We start from the raw sequence: 17,315 nt of genomic DNA on the forward strand, positions 1-17,315 counted from the left end.
GGACAAAAAATACACATGAATTTTCACACAGTAAACTAATATACACTATTTTAATGAGTCAAGTATAAATACCACTATCAAGTTCCCTTAGTCATTTTTACCTTTCTATCACCTAAGTAATTTTTCGGGTAGTAGTGACCGTCAAGTGGCATGTTATTTGTCATGGTGACTCCATGCATTGTGTAATCCCATTTTATAATATTTTTCAATTCTTGATTAATCCCATAAATTATTTGCAGCATCTTTTTCACCTCTTTTTCATCCTTTCATTTGCTTTCTTCTAAATACTTCCATTTGTTTTTTTACTATTCTCCTAAATTTTTCAATTTTTTTAGCATCAACAACTTCATTAGCCCAAATAAAATAATTATATTTCAATTCAACCTTCTGCATTCATAAATTCAAAAACATTTTACATAACTTGCATAGTATTTATCATCATAAACAAAACAAGAAATCATCATAACAGACAACGAAAAAACAATCTCCCTAGGTTCCATTATGTGCAGACTCAAACATCACTGCATCAAGTCCATGCAAACACTTACCGTTGTTGTAGTCGAACTTCTTCTTTCTATTCTTTAGCGTAGAAGAGGAGCCACCACAAGCATTTACACAAATTTAGGGTATGTTCTTTCTATATTTTGATACATTAGGATTTACAAATTCCTAATATAAACTAATGCAAAGATTTTAAAAAATTTCATTTTAACGTTTAATCTTGTATTTATTTTTATTTATTAAATCCAAGTCACCCATTGTACAAAGCCACCATAACAAATAACATGCTATCTGAGAGTCACTATTACTAGAAAAGTTACTCAGACGACAAAAAAGTAAAAATGATTAAAAAAATTGATATTAGTGTGTACACATGACTGATTAAAATATTGAAATATGCATTAGTTTACCGCGTGAAAATTCATATGTACTTTTGTCTATTCTTTCTCTCGTAAAATTTAGATTATATGAAATTCTACACACTTTTTTTTTTTGGTAAAATAACAACGTGCTTCAAGAATTGGAAAAGATTTGAGTATTCTTTTTCTTATAATTCATATTTTTCAATACATAAATAGACTAAGCTAGTTTGGCTTTGCTATTGAAGATTTCAAAGGCATTTTTTTAAAGAAAGCACTTAGGATTTTTCTTCTTTTATTTAAAACATTTTCTCCAAAAGATGTACAACAGTAAAATTCTGCAAAATCTTAGAATGAAATTTGTTTCAACAAATTCATAGAATCATAATAAATGATGTGAAAGGGGGCGAAACGTTTGTATAAGCCATAAGGCGATAATTAGATATAGGCTGAAAATGAGATTAATACCCAAAAAGCTCAGATAATAGAGTGTGACCTAATAGAAAGTGACAGTTTAAATTATGCATGAGAGAGTCATAATTGAGAGCATATATATAACTTCTTATAATAGATAACTAATTTCCTAATAAAAACTACAAATGACTAATATAATTATTTTATTGAAACCAATCTTGATTCTCCCTCAACCTAAGAGGTCAAAGAAGAAAAGACCCTAGGTCTGCTACTTTCATGAAATATGGAAAATAATGCACTATTATTTTGCTTCTTAAGTACCTACTCCGTAACAGTGAATCATTCTATTATCTTAATTCTTCATTATCGTACATGAGTTTCACGTGGTGCATTTTAAGACATTTTAGACGGGTGACACTCTAAGCTGACTTGAGTCCAAGTTAATTCAACAGCTAATTGACAATCGATATTTCAATTCAGCATTTTTAATTTGTTAGACTTCGTATTAGAGTTCGCTTCTTTGATGTGGATCTAGAAGCAACTAATAGAGTACCTATTATTAGACTTTGACCCCCCAAAATTGATCAGAATCAGAAATTGATTTGAGATCCAAAGAGATTGAAATTGACTTTTTGATAATGCAACAGGTCAAGATGCCTAAACAATATCAAAATCTATTTGGTAACAACATTTGAGACTTCATGGGATTATACATGAACTTGCACACCTTCTTGATGCAATGTGACCTCTAGTTTTGTGATTGTCATATTACAGGACCCACCACTACTAACCTAATAAGATTCAGTTCATCAACTAGAATATTGCTGTAAGTCGAAAGTTTTAGGCCTTGTTTGGAACAAGTAGCATAAGAAGGCAGGCCATAGACAATTCATTATGTCGTGTTTCATAGGGGTCTTGGGGAGGAATTAGGATAATGTTATGGTGCATTGTACCTTTCAATGAAGAGTGAAGATTACTCATAATAGAAAAAAATCGTCTACAAATTTAGTTAGAATCTTCACTCTTCGCCGAAGAATTCCCAAAGAATTAACACGGATGAAGAGACATAGAAATCCATCCTAGCCATTGTGCCTGGGAGGTTATTATAGACGAGATATACTGTCAACGAGAGTCAGCAAAGAAGCCAATGTTCTGAACATATCTCAAAAGAATGTGGATTAGAGTCCTTTCTATTGCTATGAACACTCTTTTCATAAGCACAGACATATACTCTGACATTGGTAGACTGACAAATACTAAAGCCACCTAAACTTTGTCAATACCCATAAAAGAAGGAACAAGACACATTATAGTCAATACCCAGAATTCTTGGCGGAAGAACTTCTGAACTTCTAAGATTGCTTGGAATCTTTTCTCACTCTGCTCTTAGAATATTCTAATGACGAGAGAACAATTACAAGAGTTGATAACAATGCTGCACTAAATGTAATGACAAAAACTAGGTTAGAATGTGCCTTTTTCCCAGAAGGAATTCTCCAAAGAACATCAGCTTCATATATAACATCAGCATCATTGTTGGTCAATTTGAAGAAATAATTTTGATTTTCTGACCTTTCATTTGTGCTGCAGCGCACCAGAATATCAGGCATACCAAGTTCAACTGTGGAGTAGCCACTTTCATTTAGAGGCTGCAATAGATGGAGAAGGAAAGAAAATTAGGCAACACAAGAATAGTCTAATATTCAAGGCAAACTAATTTTTGTTCTTTTCCATGTACAACTACGAAGAATTTTCTTTCTAAGTTGTGTACAAATTTTAGTTTAGCCCCCCTTAAGAATTTTATTTTACTCTGTTGCAAAATTAATTTTTGGCCCCTCCTGAAAATTCAACCTAGCTTCGCCCCTGCACCGCATATAGCACCAGTGAATAACAGAAGCAAATAGAAAACAATGACTTTCCCATCTATATATCATAACAAATGCAAGACTATAAGCTTTTATTTTTTAAAACATTAGATTAAAAAATATATAACTACACAGAGCTAATTGAAAATGGAACTAAAAAAGAAGGGTAATTGAACTTAATAGCCTCTTACTTGATATCGCGCATGCAATGGAAGCTCAATCTTCATATCAGTTGGCTCTAGAAATTTATTTGGGTCAACAACCGAATGTATTTCAACGGCAGAACGATTAGACAAGAAGGAAGGAAGTTCCAGATTTGTATCACCAAAGACATCAACATCATTGAAGACTGCAGGGAAAGAAAAAAGTTCATTGGCATGAAAAAATGATAGTCCTTTTTTTTGTGTCTAAAAATTAGGTTTTTTTTAAAAAAAAGTGATAGTCCTGAAACTATGAATTTCTTTTCCTTTTTATTCTGAAGCATGTAAAGTACATACCACCACGCTGAACAAGTCGCTGTAGTTCAAATGGATCAGCAAAAACACCGGTAGGTAGTCTTTCAATAATTATGAAGTCACACGAGGAGCTTAGAAGTTGGGACGAAGACTCTGATTGCCGGGCTTGAAATTTTAGTAATGTAGACACATGACGATGAGAACCTTCGCCAATAAGCTCTCGCTTCAGAACTGACAATCTTGGCACAAAATCATGGTTTTCTGGAAGCACTTGACACAAACCAGCATTGTCTTCTTGAGATATAAAATTATCAAAAACTGAATCATGTAATTCTATGTGCCTGTCAAAATAAGATTGCATCACAAATTTCTTGATGGGATGAAAGGTTCTGTCATTTCCACTGTTGAAGTTTGAATTTGCAGAATCCACAATCTAGAATTGCAAAACACAATTTGCCAAAATTAAAAGAAAACAAGGGCATGATGTGGGTGTCCATATGAGCACGAGCATGATTGCATTGAATTCTTTCTTGTGTGTATCAAAGATAATAATCATAAAATTCGATTATTGCTTGTCTATCAGAAGTGACTTGGACTAGAATTCTCCAATGAGAATTCTTACACTGAAAAAATAAAAAAAAAAATGTTTCCATTTGTATAAATATATTGCATTGAGTGTAGATCCCATTCCTTGATTTACAAGATTCTCACTTTAAAGGGTACAAAAGTACAAAACCAAGAAGGTAATAGACCAAGCACAACTGACAAATCTGTATAGGTATGATCTAAAATTCTAAATTGCACTAAACAAACATGTAATGTATTTTTTATTTTGATAGGAAAATAAATACTATTGGAGAGTGAAGAGAGTAAGAGACAAATTAACTAAGTGGATATGAGATAGCTTACAGGAGATGATATAAATGAACTCCACACCAACAAATATATACACAGTCCAATAAATTGCCTCCAAGTCTTCATGGAGAAACTGAGTAACACCACAAATTTGAAACAGGTGAAAGATTAGAGAATCACTAACTAAATGATCAATGAATCACATATGCCATTTGTTTTCAGCTCCTGCATCATAGTTCATAGATGACAACTTGGCCAATTGAAAAGACATACTAATGTTCCTGCTTTTTCATCCCAAAAGAAAAGGCAATAATCATGCTAATAATCATCATTTTTTTCGGGCGAAATTACTGGGATATCTATTCAAGGCTAGTTAACTATGAAATATAGGCAGTGTTTGTTCAGTCAAAGCACACCACCATTTGCATTTTCTAAAATAAATCATTAAAATTCTGATTGTTTAACGAGTGCTTAAAAGTTGTATCAGACATTTACTGGATATAATAAAAGGGGTGCGCATACACACAGAGAAGAGCTCACATGGAAAAAGACCTAACCTGTACACGTAAGTAAACCACCAAAAAGTTTCACTTAAGATCTTTGGAGTTACTACAGCACCAGCTAATTGAATTAAGATGAGACACAATCCTCTACAACAGAATTGTATGTCTTTGGCCACATCAACACTGAAGAAGCAGTAGGTTTATTTTCTGTTCAACTTTTCCAATCAAGACCTTGAACAGAACTGCAATAAATAAATAAAATTATAAACACAAACAAAAGGATAAGAGCATGAAGGATAAGAAACCCTCAGCCTTGATATCAAGAACAGTAACTCACAAGCCTAAATCAAGTGTTGACAAAGAAAAAGGTTCAAATTAAGTTGAAAAATGATTCAGAACAAAAAGGATGACTTATTGTGGTAAAAGGATTCACTTATGTAGTTTGACAAGATGCCATACATTTTCCAAAGAACAGAGCACAACATGCATAACATGCTCTGTGGGTACATAGTTTAAATTCCCACAAACGCTTAACTCTACTTCTTGAAGTGCAGACTCACTTTGAAAATTACAATGGTTGGAGCGGTCAACTTTCCTGCCTTTGGGGAGTAAATTCTTATATGAACCCTTAATTGTTGCGTTGAAAGGGGAGAGAAAAGATATGTGCTTTCCTACAATAAAAAAAAAAACAAAAAAAACAAAAATGCAAATAAATTTGTGTACAAATTGTCTTTATATCAAACTCAATTATACACAAGTTTGGGAGTCTAATTTTACCTATAGTTTTTCTTTAGGAATGTACTGGTTAATTTTGTTCAACATGTATCGGGATTATTAGACTTTTATATGTTTTAATGTTTATCAGTTGTATTCTGTTCAGTTTTGAAGAAGGCATCCGTAGGAGCTTAAAATATAAGATATTTTATTTTGCTAGGCAGCAATTAAGATGCTAGTAAGTTATGTCTTCTGTTCTCTTCATTATAAAGTTAAAATGTTAAATCATGAAAATTTTATGTACTATAATTATGTTTATTTACAAATGCTTTTGTCAATGTATATTCTATCCGGCATAAGGACTGAGTCCACAATTCAAGTCTGCAGTAGCTCAACAAATATATGTTAACTCTCCAGCTTGATAACCATGTTGCAGAATGTCAAACAATCCAACAACAATCAGATTTCAAAAAACTGTTATATATTTGACAAAAATGTGTAATATAATTTCCATTTTGGTGAACATAGGTGGAATAAGCATTATGCCATTATATATTCATCTAGCATCATAAAACAACAGGAAAATCCAAATTTCACATGAAACATGTATGCTGAAGCTTATTGACATCCATATAAAAATCAACCAATCTCCCTAAGCACTTTAGCAAATTCCAAGACACCAATTCAATCCATACAAAAATTGGCTCGTGCACTTATGCTAGAGAGCTAACATATCAGTGTTTCTTAAGTCTTGAAATATATGGCTTGCTAGGTAAAAAAAAAAAAAAAAAAAAAAAAAAAAAAAAAAAAAAAAAAAGAGGTGCAACACGAGGACTTCCCAGGAGGAGGTCACCCATCCTAGTACTACTCTTGCCCAAGCACGCTTAACTGCGGAGTTCTGATGGGATCCGGTGCATTAGTGCTGGTATGATCGCACCTATCATAGTTCGCACACACAATTTTGTTAACCATTATTACAACCACAAGGGTATATTAATGCTCACATGTAAATAGCAATATCATGTGTTTAAAAACAAAAACAAAAACAAAAACTTGTCCATCAAAAGAGACTGACAAATGAGATGTGGGAATGTATTCCAAACTCCAAGCACATTCATAACAGTACAAGAAGCCTGACTAATTCCAAAAGAACTTCAATTTGAGCATTATTATTATAAAGAACCCCTCAATGGCCAATGAATACAACCACAAGGGTATATTAATGCTCACATGTAAATAGCAATATCATGTGTTTAGAATGAGTCTTTGACTTTTTTCTCTCAGCCAAATCACTACTGCATTGGAGATTAAGAACTTCATAGAAATGCTTTTCACCACTTAATGTCACACACATCAAGCATATCCACATTCTTTTGCACTTAGATTGGGTGGAGAAACAATATCAAATAAATCTCCCACCTCATCTGATAGTGAAAAATGTGCATCAGCTTGCTGTATGAGACAAAAAGTGCTTACAAATAACATAACTCGGCATCCAAGGTAAAAAATGGATTGTATCAAAAAGCAATGAATTGAACAAAGTACAGGAAAGACAGTGAAACTGTGAAATGCACCATTGGCAATAAAAGCACAAGGAATTTGACATTCCATTATCATTCCTTGGCCAATGAAAAATAACATCAACGGATCTGAAACAATTTCGCCATCCTCAGACACGAGAAAGGTATCAATGAACAACCAACTCGCTGTAAAGATGACTCCAAAATTTCCAGCTTGCAGAAAATTAGGAACAAAAATTATAAAATTATAAAAGAAAAAAAAACTGAAGATATAAATGAGTCAAGAACAACATTTAGCAGCACGATTAACTTAGCAGAAAACACAAATGAAAAAGAAAAACGAATATGAAATAGCATTGTACTGTGATCATTTGGATTCCAAGGACTAAGCACTTTGCTTCAAGAGAGTGATCTGCGGCTATTCCAAACTCGATATATGAAGGTTAAGCGCGATCTAAACCCTAGGAGAAAAGGGCGTAAATTTATTCGTGTAAAAGGAGGACTCGCTGGTTCAATTTTCCACAAACCGGATTCAATTTTTGAACCAGTTAAAACAAACCGAACCAATTCAAACCGGTTGGATTCGGCATGGTTCAGTTTCAGTTTCAGGTTCTCAACATCGCTTACCACCGGATCGGGGTCTGGGTTCCTGGGTTTCCTTCGCAGGGCTCGTTGGCCCTGCAGAGCATGGGCAATAATTCAAGATATGCGTATGCTTTTGGTCTAACGGGACTCCCAAGGATGGAGTGAGGGGTGTACATGGGCCGGGTGAAACGGAGTTTGCCCTAACCCAAACCCGGCCCAAAATATGTACCGGACGTATTTTACAGACCCTAACCTGGCCCTAGACTCGATGAAACCTAGACATTTTGGGCTACAATTATACCGGGTAAAAACTTGAATCTCTCCATGAATCACAATTCCAAATGCTAGGAGACACAAAATGTAAACGCTAATGCTAGTCATATCCATAGTTGTAAGAACCGAACCGATGATCAAACCGGTCAGGCTACTGGTTTACTAGTTTACTGGTTCAACCGATAAATCACTTTACTGGTCCCACGTAAATAAAAAATATAAAATAGTCAAAAATTTAAAAAGTTTAAAATACATATCTTAATTTGACACAATAAAAATAATAATCTTTAAAATTAGTTGTACTGCTACAATTAAATTAATGTTCTCGGACAATATTCAATCACTCCTGAATTCATCATCATGGCATGTTCATCCAACTTATAGCAGGTAATAATAATAATAATAATAATAATAATAATAATAATAATCCTATCCTTGTCATATAGTTATTAGTTCATATATATGGTCACATTATTCAAATTAAAGTCTTAAAAGCCTTTCAAAATCACATTATACTATTGATTCTTTTTTCTAATTTCAAAACCAACAATAAATTTTTCAACACTATGCAGCAACATTATTATTAAAGGCATCACCATCAACAAAAAAATCAACAATCTGCCACTAACTAGTTCAACAATATAACAAGTTATAACTCAACAATATATACATAATCAACAATCTACCATTAACCTATCAGTTATTCACTCCCTTCAACAAATTAAAATCTAGTTTGCAGACCAATCTGGATGAGACAGATTCTGGCACAGCAATGTTACATCAACAAAAACAACTATACCCACTACGAATCAGAAAAAAAATCAACAATCTGTCATTAACTAGTTCAACAATATATACATAATCAACAATCTGCCATTAACCTATCAGTTATTCACTACCTTCATCAAATTAAAATCCAACTAAATAACTAAAAAAACAGAGAACATATTTCACAGTTTGCAGACCAACCTGGATGAGACAGATTCTGGCATAGCAATGTTACATCAACAAAAACAACCATAGCCACTACAAATCAGAAAAAAAAATCAACAATCTGCCATTAACTAGTTCAACAATATAACAAGTTATAACTCAACAATATATACATAATCAACAATCTGCCATTAACCTATCAGTTATTCACTCCCTTCATCAAATTAAAATCCAACTAAATAACTAAAAAAAACAGAGAACATATTTCACAGTTTGGAGACCAACCTGGATGAGGCAGATTCCGGCGACGGAGAGACAGCACCGCAGCAGCGACGGAGAAGACGCGACGGAGAGGTAGCACCGCAGCAGCACGCAGGAGACGCGACGACGATGACGAGAGACACGGAGCCACGAACCCGACGTACTCGGACACACTGTGAAGCCGGCGAGACGAAGCAGAGGAAGAGAGTCTTCGAGACTGAGAGAGACTGCGAGGAAGAGAGTGTTGCTGTGATGAGGGTAGGAAGAGACTCGAGAAGTTGAGACTCGAGATTGTTGGTGTGATGAGGTGAGGAAGAGAGGCTTCCAGAGCTCCAGCCTCCAGGTCCAGGGGTCAGGGGAGGGGTAGCCGTTTAGGCAGGGTTAGGGCTTTTTCTCTCTTTCTTTTAAAAGAAACAAAACGACAGCGTTTTTCGGTAAGGAAAGGGAAAAAAAAATTCCGAACCGGTCGGGTTTCACAAAATCACCGGTTTTCCGGTTTTGATTCAAAACCGGGAGGTTCAAACGGTTCTCTCCGGTTTTGTTCCTTATGCGGTCGATTCACTCAACCAGACCGGCCAAATGATCCATTCACCGGTTTTCAATCGAACCGACCGGTCCAGTCCGATTTTTACAACTATGGTCATATCAATCCCAAAATTGAATTCTCTAGGCCTTTCTTTCTCTCACTCATCTCAACCTTTTCCTAACCTTTATGTGAACAAACTTGAGGATGAACGAGAGATAAGCCTCAATGTAGTCCCTGAAGTTGCACTCGAGCCTCAAAGTAGTCCCTGAACTTAAAAGTTTCTCAAAGTAATCCCCGAACTTGCACTCCGGGACTCAAAATTGTCCTTCCGGCAATTTCAGTACACGTGGCGCAACCGGAAAGCTTAGCTGGCAGCCTTGGTGACACGTGGGACTCACAACGGCTAGCTGATGTGGCAGAGTAAACTCTTCCGACTCAATTTGGTCCCTCAGGGTTAGTTAAAACCCTAATCCCCAAATTTGAAGGCCACATTGTTCACTCTACTCTCTTCTCGTTGGTGTTGTGTTCTTCTCTTTTCCCTATCTGAAACCCGCCGGTTATGGCTACCACGAGCAATGTAGCTGGGAGCTCGAACAACCCACGATCATTTGGAAGCATCATGAGGAGAATGAACAGAAACAGAGAAGCTCGTTTGCCAGAATGGTGTGTCTGCGGGTCGAGACCGGTGCTCCGGTGGTCAGGGACGGATTCTAATCTAGGGAGACCGTTCCTGGGTTGCCCAAACTACAATGTAAGTGTTGTTGTTGTTGAATGCTGTATTGGAGGATATAAATTTTGCTGATTGAATTTTCTTTGATGTGCAGACCGTTGGGAAGAAATGGTGTGGATTGTTTTTGTGGGTTGATAAAGTTTTGGAAGATGCCATGCCATGTGATGATAGAACAAGACATTCAGTTGATGATGAAGAATGGAAGATGAAGATGGCTTGAAATTTGGTAAATTAGAAGCTAAAATTAGGGTTCTAAAAATGGGAGGAATTTTGATGTTTGTGTTCATGCTGCTGATTGTAATTGGTGTTCTTGTATTAAAGCTGGATAGACAGCAGAGTCAACTGTATCTAGCAAAAAACAAATGACATGCATGTTATATGCATTCCTTGTTCATGTAGTTGTTCCTATATTTTTGTTTGAAAGAAATGAAAATTAAAGTGTTTGATTATATGCATACTTCTGTTCCTGGGCCTCTTTTCAATGAAATAGAAATGGACAGCACTTGAACTAGTCTTAGATTTGTAACAGAGGATAATATATAAAGAAAAGGCTGAGAAAACTCAATTGAATAAAATCATAATTCATAATTCATATTCATATTGGTAATGTTTGATTCAAAAAAGGCATTATAGAGCCAAAACACCAGCAAAAAAGATACAAAAAAATAGCCTGCTTTCCCTAAAATTTCCAACACTCGGACAATGTTTTAGGCATTGTAAACAACATCAGCAAAATAGATACAAAAAAACAGCCTGCTTTCCCTAAAATCTCCAACACTGGGACAATGTTTTAGGCATTGTAAACAACATCAGCAAAATAGATACAAAAAAACAGCCTGCTTTCCCTAAACATAATCATCCTAATCTTCATTTTTTGTGTCTGGGTGCCTTGAATCCAGGATTGGGCACAAACTTTATGAAATTTGCAAGCCTTGTAGCAGTTCCCTGTGTTGCACCTTGCATAGGGTTAAGTAGGGGATTCCTTGATGTATGACTACTTCCTGGTGGGGTAGCAGCAGGTGGGGTAGTTACTGGTGGATTGATACTTCCTGAAGCTGGTTTTTCACAACCCTTGGCTAACTTTCTTTTTAAAGGGAGCTTTGGCGGCCTAATAGGTGAGGGTAGAACCTATCAGCCAAGAAATGTAACATAGTTAGTAAACAAGGTAAGGATGTGAGTATGATAAATTTAAAATCATATAAGCTCGTGAACCTGTTGAGAGTCATCAGTTGCTTCCGAGGGTGGTTGACTTTGGTCAAGATTGATTTCGGTTGGGGCTTCTGGGACAGGGGCAGCAGAGTTGGCCTGACCTTCACCACCATTAGCAGCAGTGGGTTGTGTAGCGGCAGCCTCAACAGTAGCAGCTTCTGCAGCTGCAGCAGCCTCTTCGGCAGCAGTCCTCTTTGGACAGTTCCTTCTCGTGTGTTCTGCTTCGCCACAACAACGACATCGACTTTTTTTATATATTCTTTTCATCTTCGTCTTTAACTTCTTACTCCCACTTGGCTGCTCATCAGCATCTTTTCTTCTTTTTTTCTTGAGTGGTCCGGGCTTGTTTCTAAATTTTGGTGCTTGTGGTCTGTTATATGGTGACTTTTTCCTGCTTTGTTTCGGTTACCAGCAGCCAATATGTGGCTCCTTTGGTTTTGTGGATTCAGTAGTATTCTTTGGTTCAGAAGTTGGATTGCATGGTGTTGTGCTGGGAATTGGTTCAGCTGTGGCATTGGTGGTGGGTTTTGGGGTGGGGATAATGGTTGGTATCAGCATCAGCTCCTTGCCAGAAACCACTGGTTCTGCTTCCTCAATATACACAGCCTCAGATACTCCATGTTCGTAGTACACATGAATAACCCCTTGTTCTGCTGAGCCAGGTAACACATCTCCATCAGCTCATTATCATCTGCTATTGCTCTTAAACCAGTTTGCATAGGCCGATTAGGCACCAGCCACCAACTTTGGCTAACCTTGTTATACCCAATTTTCTTGTGATAGTCTCGGACGAAGAATACATCCAGCGTGTCTGTATCAATATCCGGCAACTCACAAGTCTCTCCACCGTTGTAAGACATACTCCTATCGGCCTCTGTGATAAACGACCCTCCATGGTGAAATATAATCGTAATTAACGGATCACCCATCTGCCAATATTTACAAAAAAAAAATTAATTGATCACACCCATTGTTTGAAATCAGACATCACTGCTAGTAATAGATTGGAAATATGAGTAAATATATGTATGGAATATTCAACTAAAACCTATTAGACTATTATTAGTTTTTTTTAGATAGTCTGTACAAACTCAACCCAAAACCAAAAAACAAAAAACCTTTGATTCATTATCCATTCTTTGGATAATGTCTACGAATCACATGATTTTATCAAATCACAATAATTACACTTTAAATCACAACAACTATGACACACAAAAGAGCACACACACACACAAGATAAACCAACCACTCCTAACACTACTCATAAAACAGAATAATGTATACTATTATAAAAGAAAATCCATCACCAGCTCCGCTTCACCTGTAGCAAGCGATTTAAGCCATTATGTGTGTGATAGGAATAAAACACAATTTTTTACTTATAAAAATAAGAAGAGTAATAGTTCTCACTCATAATAAGTAATAATTTCTACTCATAATAAGTAATAATAGCAGTACAATAATATTAAATAGCAGCAAAAAAATTACTCATATTTTTGGATAAGCATGGACATTCGGAACCAAAATGATTGATGAGGAAAATAGAATCAGAAGACAAAAGGATACACTTGTGCCTACATGCCATAAATAAAATGTTTGAAAAGAAGATCATTGACAAAAACCAATGTACCTGAACCTGCAATTCTTGAGCAAAAAACTCCAGCAAGGCACCTAAGAGTCTTCTCTTGAATATAGGCAATGCTTCCTTAGGCCTTCAAGACATTCAAGAATAGTAATAATATACATTAGGACCTTTTTTTTCTATTCGAAAACTTTTTGGCAAAAAAAAAAGTTCCCAAAAGTCTCCTATGAAAAGCTAACCAGTATCATAATTGTGTATTCCAAGAGAAAAATAGTTAAATGAAGCACATAAAGCTAAAAAGCATGTTGCTTTGCATGTTGCTTGATCTGCAGCTGAAATTCTAAGGAAATTAGGTTAACTTACTAAATTGCTAAATATGCATTGTTTGGAACCTTTAGCTGATACTTTGAATTGTACTTTGGCTAGGTAATATATTGGTGTATAAAGCGGCATGTTTCCAGAAATGGAAATCGAAAAGAAAAATTCATACATTAATTTTATGATTACTTTTGCATATTTTTAGTGGTTTCTATGTTGTAACTATATACTTAAACTCACCATTTTTAGCTAAAAAATCACAATAAGAGGGATGACTTAGGAACGATACAATGCCCAACCTGATATGGAGGTTGCAAAATTCTAAACCAGATGGGTACAAATGTAGAATTGATATAAATTAACAAGGCAATTCAAACCCTGCTACATCAAAGTTCAAAAAGTTAACCTTGGTCATTAAAGACAATCAATTACTATTATTGACCTAATTTCTAATTATTGTGGAATAAATTTTTTGGTTTAAAAAATCCGACTGAAAATTGTAAGGTGAAAATTATGAGTATTGAAAGTGCCAATCGCCACAGATTCTAGTGTTATTGATAAATGTTTACTTAGTTTTACATAGTTAAAATGGACTCTCATGCTTTCACCAGGTTCTTCCTAATGGAGGTGCTAGCTTTAAGTCATGCGATCATATGAGGCTAACTCATAACTTATTATCAATTTATCAGAGTATTTTTGACATTTTTAATAGAACTCTAGAGATATTTGATAATGGAGCTGATATTATATAAGTGCTGACTATATTTGTATCACAGGAACCATTTTCAAACACTAACGAGATGTGCTTAACTATGACTGAAGCTATTTATTTTTGGATAAGCATGGACATTCGGAACCAAAATGATTGATGAGGGAAATAGAATCAGAAGACAAAAGGATACAATTGTGCCTACATGCCACAAATAAAATATTTGAAAAGAAGATCATTGACAAAAACCAATGTACCTGAACCTGCAATTCTTGAGTAGAAAACTCCAGCAAGGCACCTAAGAGTCTCCTCTTGAATATAGGCAATGCTTCCTCACGCCTTCAAGACATTCAAGAATAGTAATAATATACATTAGGACCTTTTTTTTCTATTCGAAAAAGTGTAGTCATTGAAAACCTTTTGGCAAAAAAAAAAGTTTCCAAAAGTCTTCTATGAAAAGCTAACCAGTATCATAACTGTGTATTCCAAGAGAAAAATAGTTAAATGAAGCACATAAAGCACAGAAGCACATTTTAGCTAAACTTCAGATAATGGCTTATCATCATTTAAAACCATTCATGAATTTTCTCTTCTACAATTTTCATCATCACTCTCACTAATCAGTCAAGTTCAGAATCCATTATCAGAGTTACAAAAAATTTCAACTCCCTAAAAATCTTTACTTCTACTGTGATCATGCAAACTCTGTTAAACAAATACATTGATCAGAGTCATTCTCCTCAAACACATTAACAGTTTGGAAACTCCTCCACTAAGAGCAGTAAACCCTAACACATAGAGAACACGTTTTCATATCATCAAAACACAAGAAACACTCCTACTCTACAATTTTGCTTGGCCAAACCACTACGAAAGCCAGTAGTGATCAAACCCTAACACAGAAAACAGAACAGAGGCGTTCATACCCACCAATTACAATCGAAAAAAAAGGCCTGAACTTTGAATATTAGATGAACAACAACATCAAAAAACAGAGGAACCATATTTTTTTTTCATTTTTGGCTTACCTCTTTCAGAGAAACAAGGTTGCCCAACTTTGTGTATGAAGGAAAGCAGCGATGCTCCAGAGCCAACGTCTTCCACTGAAATCGGTCCGGTTAATGGAGGAGCACATGCGCCATTGGAGATTGACGGAGGGAGAAGAAGAAACCACACTCTGTGTTGTGTTTGTTTTGTGTGTAGAGAGGAGGGAGACAAAACGTTATGGAAACGTTGAGGGAGGGACGTAGTGAGCTGAAACGACGTCGTTTCATGTCATTTTGGCGCCACAGCCAAAACGACGTCGTTTCTGTGAGTCCCAGGTGTCAACGACGCTGCCAGCTAAGCTTTTCGGTTGCGCCACGTGTGCTGAAATGGCCGGAAGGACCACTTTGAGTTCCGGAGTGCAAGTTCGGGGATGACTCTAAGGAACTTTTAAGTTCAAGGACTACTTTGAGGCTCGAGTGCAACTTCAGGGACTACATTGAGACTTATCTCGGATGAACGAGGAAGGAACAAAGAATCCATAATAATATATGTGTACATGTATCTGTGAATTAGTTGTGTAACTGTGTCAACTTACAAGACCAGCAGAATCACTTTAACAGCACAGAAAGTGAACCTTCTCTTTTTCTTTTCCATCATTGCATTTACCATCTTTGAGACTTTCTGTCTCTAACTTCATTCTCCCATGCTGCCCTTGAATTCATCAATAGCAATGCACAAACATCAGAAGAACAGTGCTGGTAAAAAAGAAAATCTAAGATGGTATTCAGCAACAAATCACCAATAATTAAACATTGACATATTTTAATTAAAATCAGAACAAATCAACAATAATCAAAACATGTTTTAATTAAAATCAGAATAAATAAAAAACAAACAAGGAGAACAAAGCAACATTAATCAGAACATATTTTAATAAATTCAGAACAAATCAGACCCAAACATGGAGAACAAATCACCATTATATGTAATTAAAATCAAAACAAATCAGAACCAAACAAAGAGAACAAATCAACAATAATCAGAAGTTCAGAACAACAAATCAACCTTATAAATTATAATAATAAGTTCTGAACAAATCTAGCATTATAAATTATAATAACAAAGCTCAGCCCGTAATCCTAGTTTAGAAAAAAAAAGTTCAGAAGCATTACCAGAACCAACGCCGAGAAGAAGAAGAGCGGCTGAGCAGGGGCTTGTGACCTTCCTCACCAAAAGAGCACCAGCGCCGAGAAGAAAAGGAGCAGGGGAAGAAGAGGCGGAGCAGCGCCGAGGAGAAGAGGAGCAGGAGCAGAGCAGTGACCTTCACACTTCGCGGCCGCTGTTGGTGGCGTCGTGACTAAGGTTCTCCGGCGAGCAATGCGGCGCAGAGAAGCTGTGCAGCGCGGAAGCAGAGCAGCCGGTTCTGAGAAGCAGTCCAGCAGAAGCAGAGCAGCGCCGGTTTCGAGGAAAAACACAGGGAGGCCAGTGACGGTGGCCGGTGGGTGTCTGAACGGTGGCCGGTGGTGCCTATGCGTGCCTTAATATTGAGAGAGATTCGAACTCTTACTGGGCCAGGTCCAGTGATTTGAACTCTGGCACAGATCCGGTTGAATTATTCTCTTAAGTGACTGTTTTTCGGGAACAGTCTCAGGCCACTTCTGAATCAGTTCAAGATCTGCAAAAGCATTTCGAGGCCAAACTGAATCTTTGGACCGGATCGGACCGTATACATCCCTCAGTCTCATTCACAGCAACGGCGGCCAGGGAGCTCGTGACTGAGGCAACATCATTTTAGAAACTGGGTCGGGTAGTTTTGGTTGGGTTCTTGGGCATAGTCCAAGTCCAACAAAAAAAAAAACTGCTTAAACCCTTGTTTTTATCATTAAAAGGTTAGCAATTATATTAATTTGGGTTGATCAAGTGATTAGCTAATTCGTCTATTTAAACAAGTGTCACGAGTTTGAATATAATATTGGAGACTCGCATATAATTGTTTTGATGTGAAGTTATTAA

At 36.2% G+C, this 17,315-nt stretch overlaps 1 protein-coding gene and 1 non-coding gene across 8 annotated transcripts; both read right to left on the reverse strand.

The window, feature by feature from the left end:
- Positions 1-2,234: 2,234 nt before the first annotated feature.
- LOC107495593 (uncharacterized) lies at positions 2,235-16,897 on the reverse strand. Of its 7 annotated transcripts, none has more exons than XM_052263321.1 (8): positions 9,263-9,601; positions 9,014-9,070; positions 5,007-5,194; positions 4,504-4,582; positions 3,637-4,027; positions 3,331-3,488; positions 2,847-2,923; positions 2,235-2,709 (listed from the first exon to the last, which is right to left on the reverse strand). In XM_052263321.1, exons 4-8 carry the CDS (start codon positions 4,573-4,575, stop codon positions 2,661-2,663), a joined length of 747 nt encoding a protein of 248 aa, XP_052119281.1. In that variant the 5' UTR covers positions 4,576-4,582; positions 5,007-5,194; positions 9,014-9,070; positions 9,263-9,601; the 3' UTR covers positions 2,235-2,660. The 7 variants fall into 7 exon arrangements, with proteins under 7 accessions (XP_052119281.1, XP_052119277.1, XP_052119280.1 ...); XM_052263317.1 differs by adding an exon at positions 5,513-5,623 and having other exon boundaries at positions 2,235-2,923; XM_052263320.1 differs by lacking the exons at positions 9,014-9,070; positions 9,263-9,601 and adding exons at positions 15,898-16,008; positions 16,475-16,897 and having other exon boundaries at positions 2,235-2,923.
- Positions 6,484-6,605, reverse strand: LOC127740216 (5S ribosomal RNA). Its single transcript, XR_008000897.1, has one exon. It is a non-coding gene; the product is annotated as a 5S ribosomal RNA (ribosomal RNA).
- Positions 16,898-17,315: the final 418 nt, after the last annotated feature.

This window comes from Arachis duranensis, chromosome 6, assembly GCF_000817695.3.
Source record: "Arachis duranensis cultivar V14167 chromosome 6, aradu.V14167.gnm2.J7QH, whole genome shotgun sequence".
Lineage (NCBI taxonomy): Eukaryota > Viridiplantae > Streptophyta > Magnoliopsida > Fabales > Fabaceae > Arachis > Arachis duranensis.

What these genes read in the sequence shown, in the direction of transcription:
- LOC107495593 (XM_052263320.1), bottom strand. Translation starts at nt 4,575, where the DNA reads ATGAAGACTTGGAGGCAATTTATTGGACTGTGTATATATTTGTTGGTG. An exon ending in GTTCATTTATATCATCTCCT is followed by an intron (nt 4,028 to 4,503) that starts GTAAGCTATCTC and finishes TTGCAATTCTAG; the next exon opens with ATTGTGGATTCTGCAAATTC. An exon ending in GCGACTTGTTCAGCGTGGTG is followed by an intron (nt 3,489 to 3,636) that starts GTATGTACTTTA and finishes CTTTCCCTGCAG; the next exon opens with TCTTCAATGATGTTGATGTC.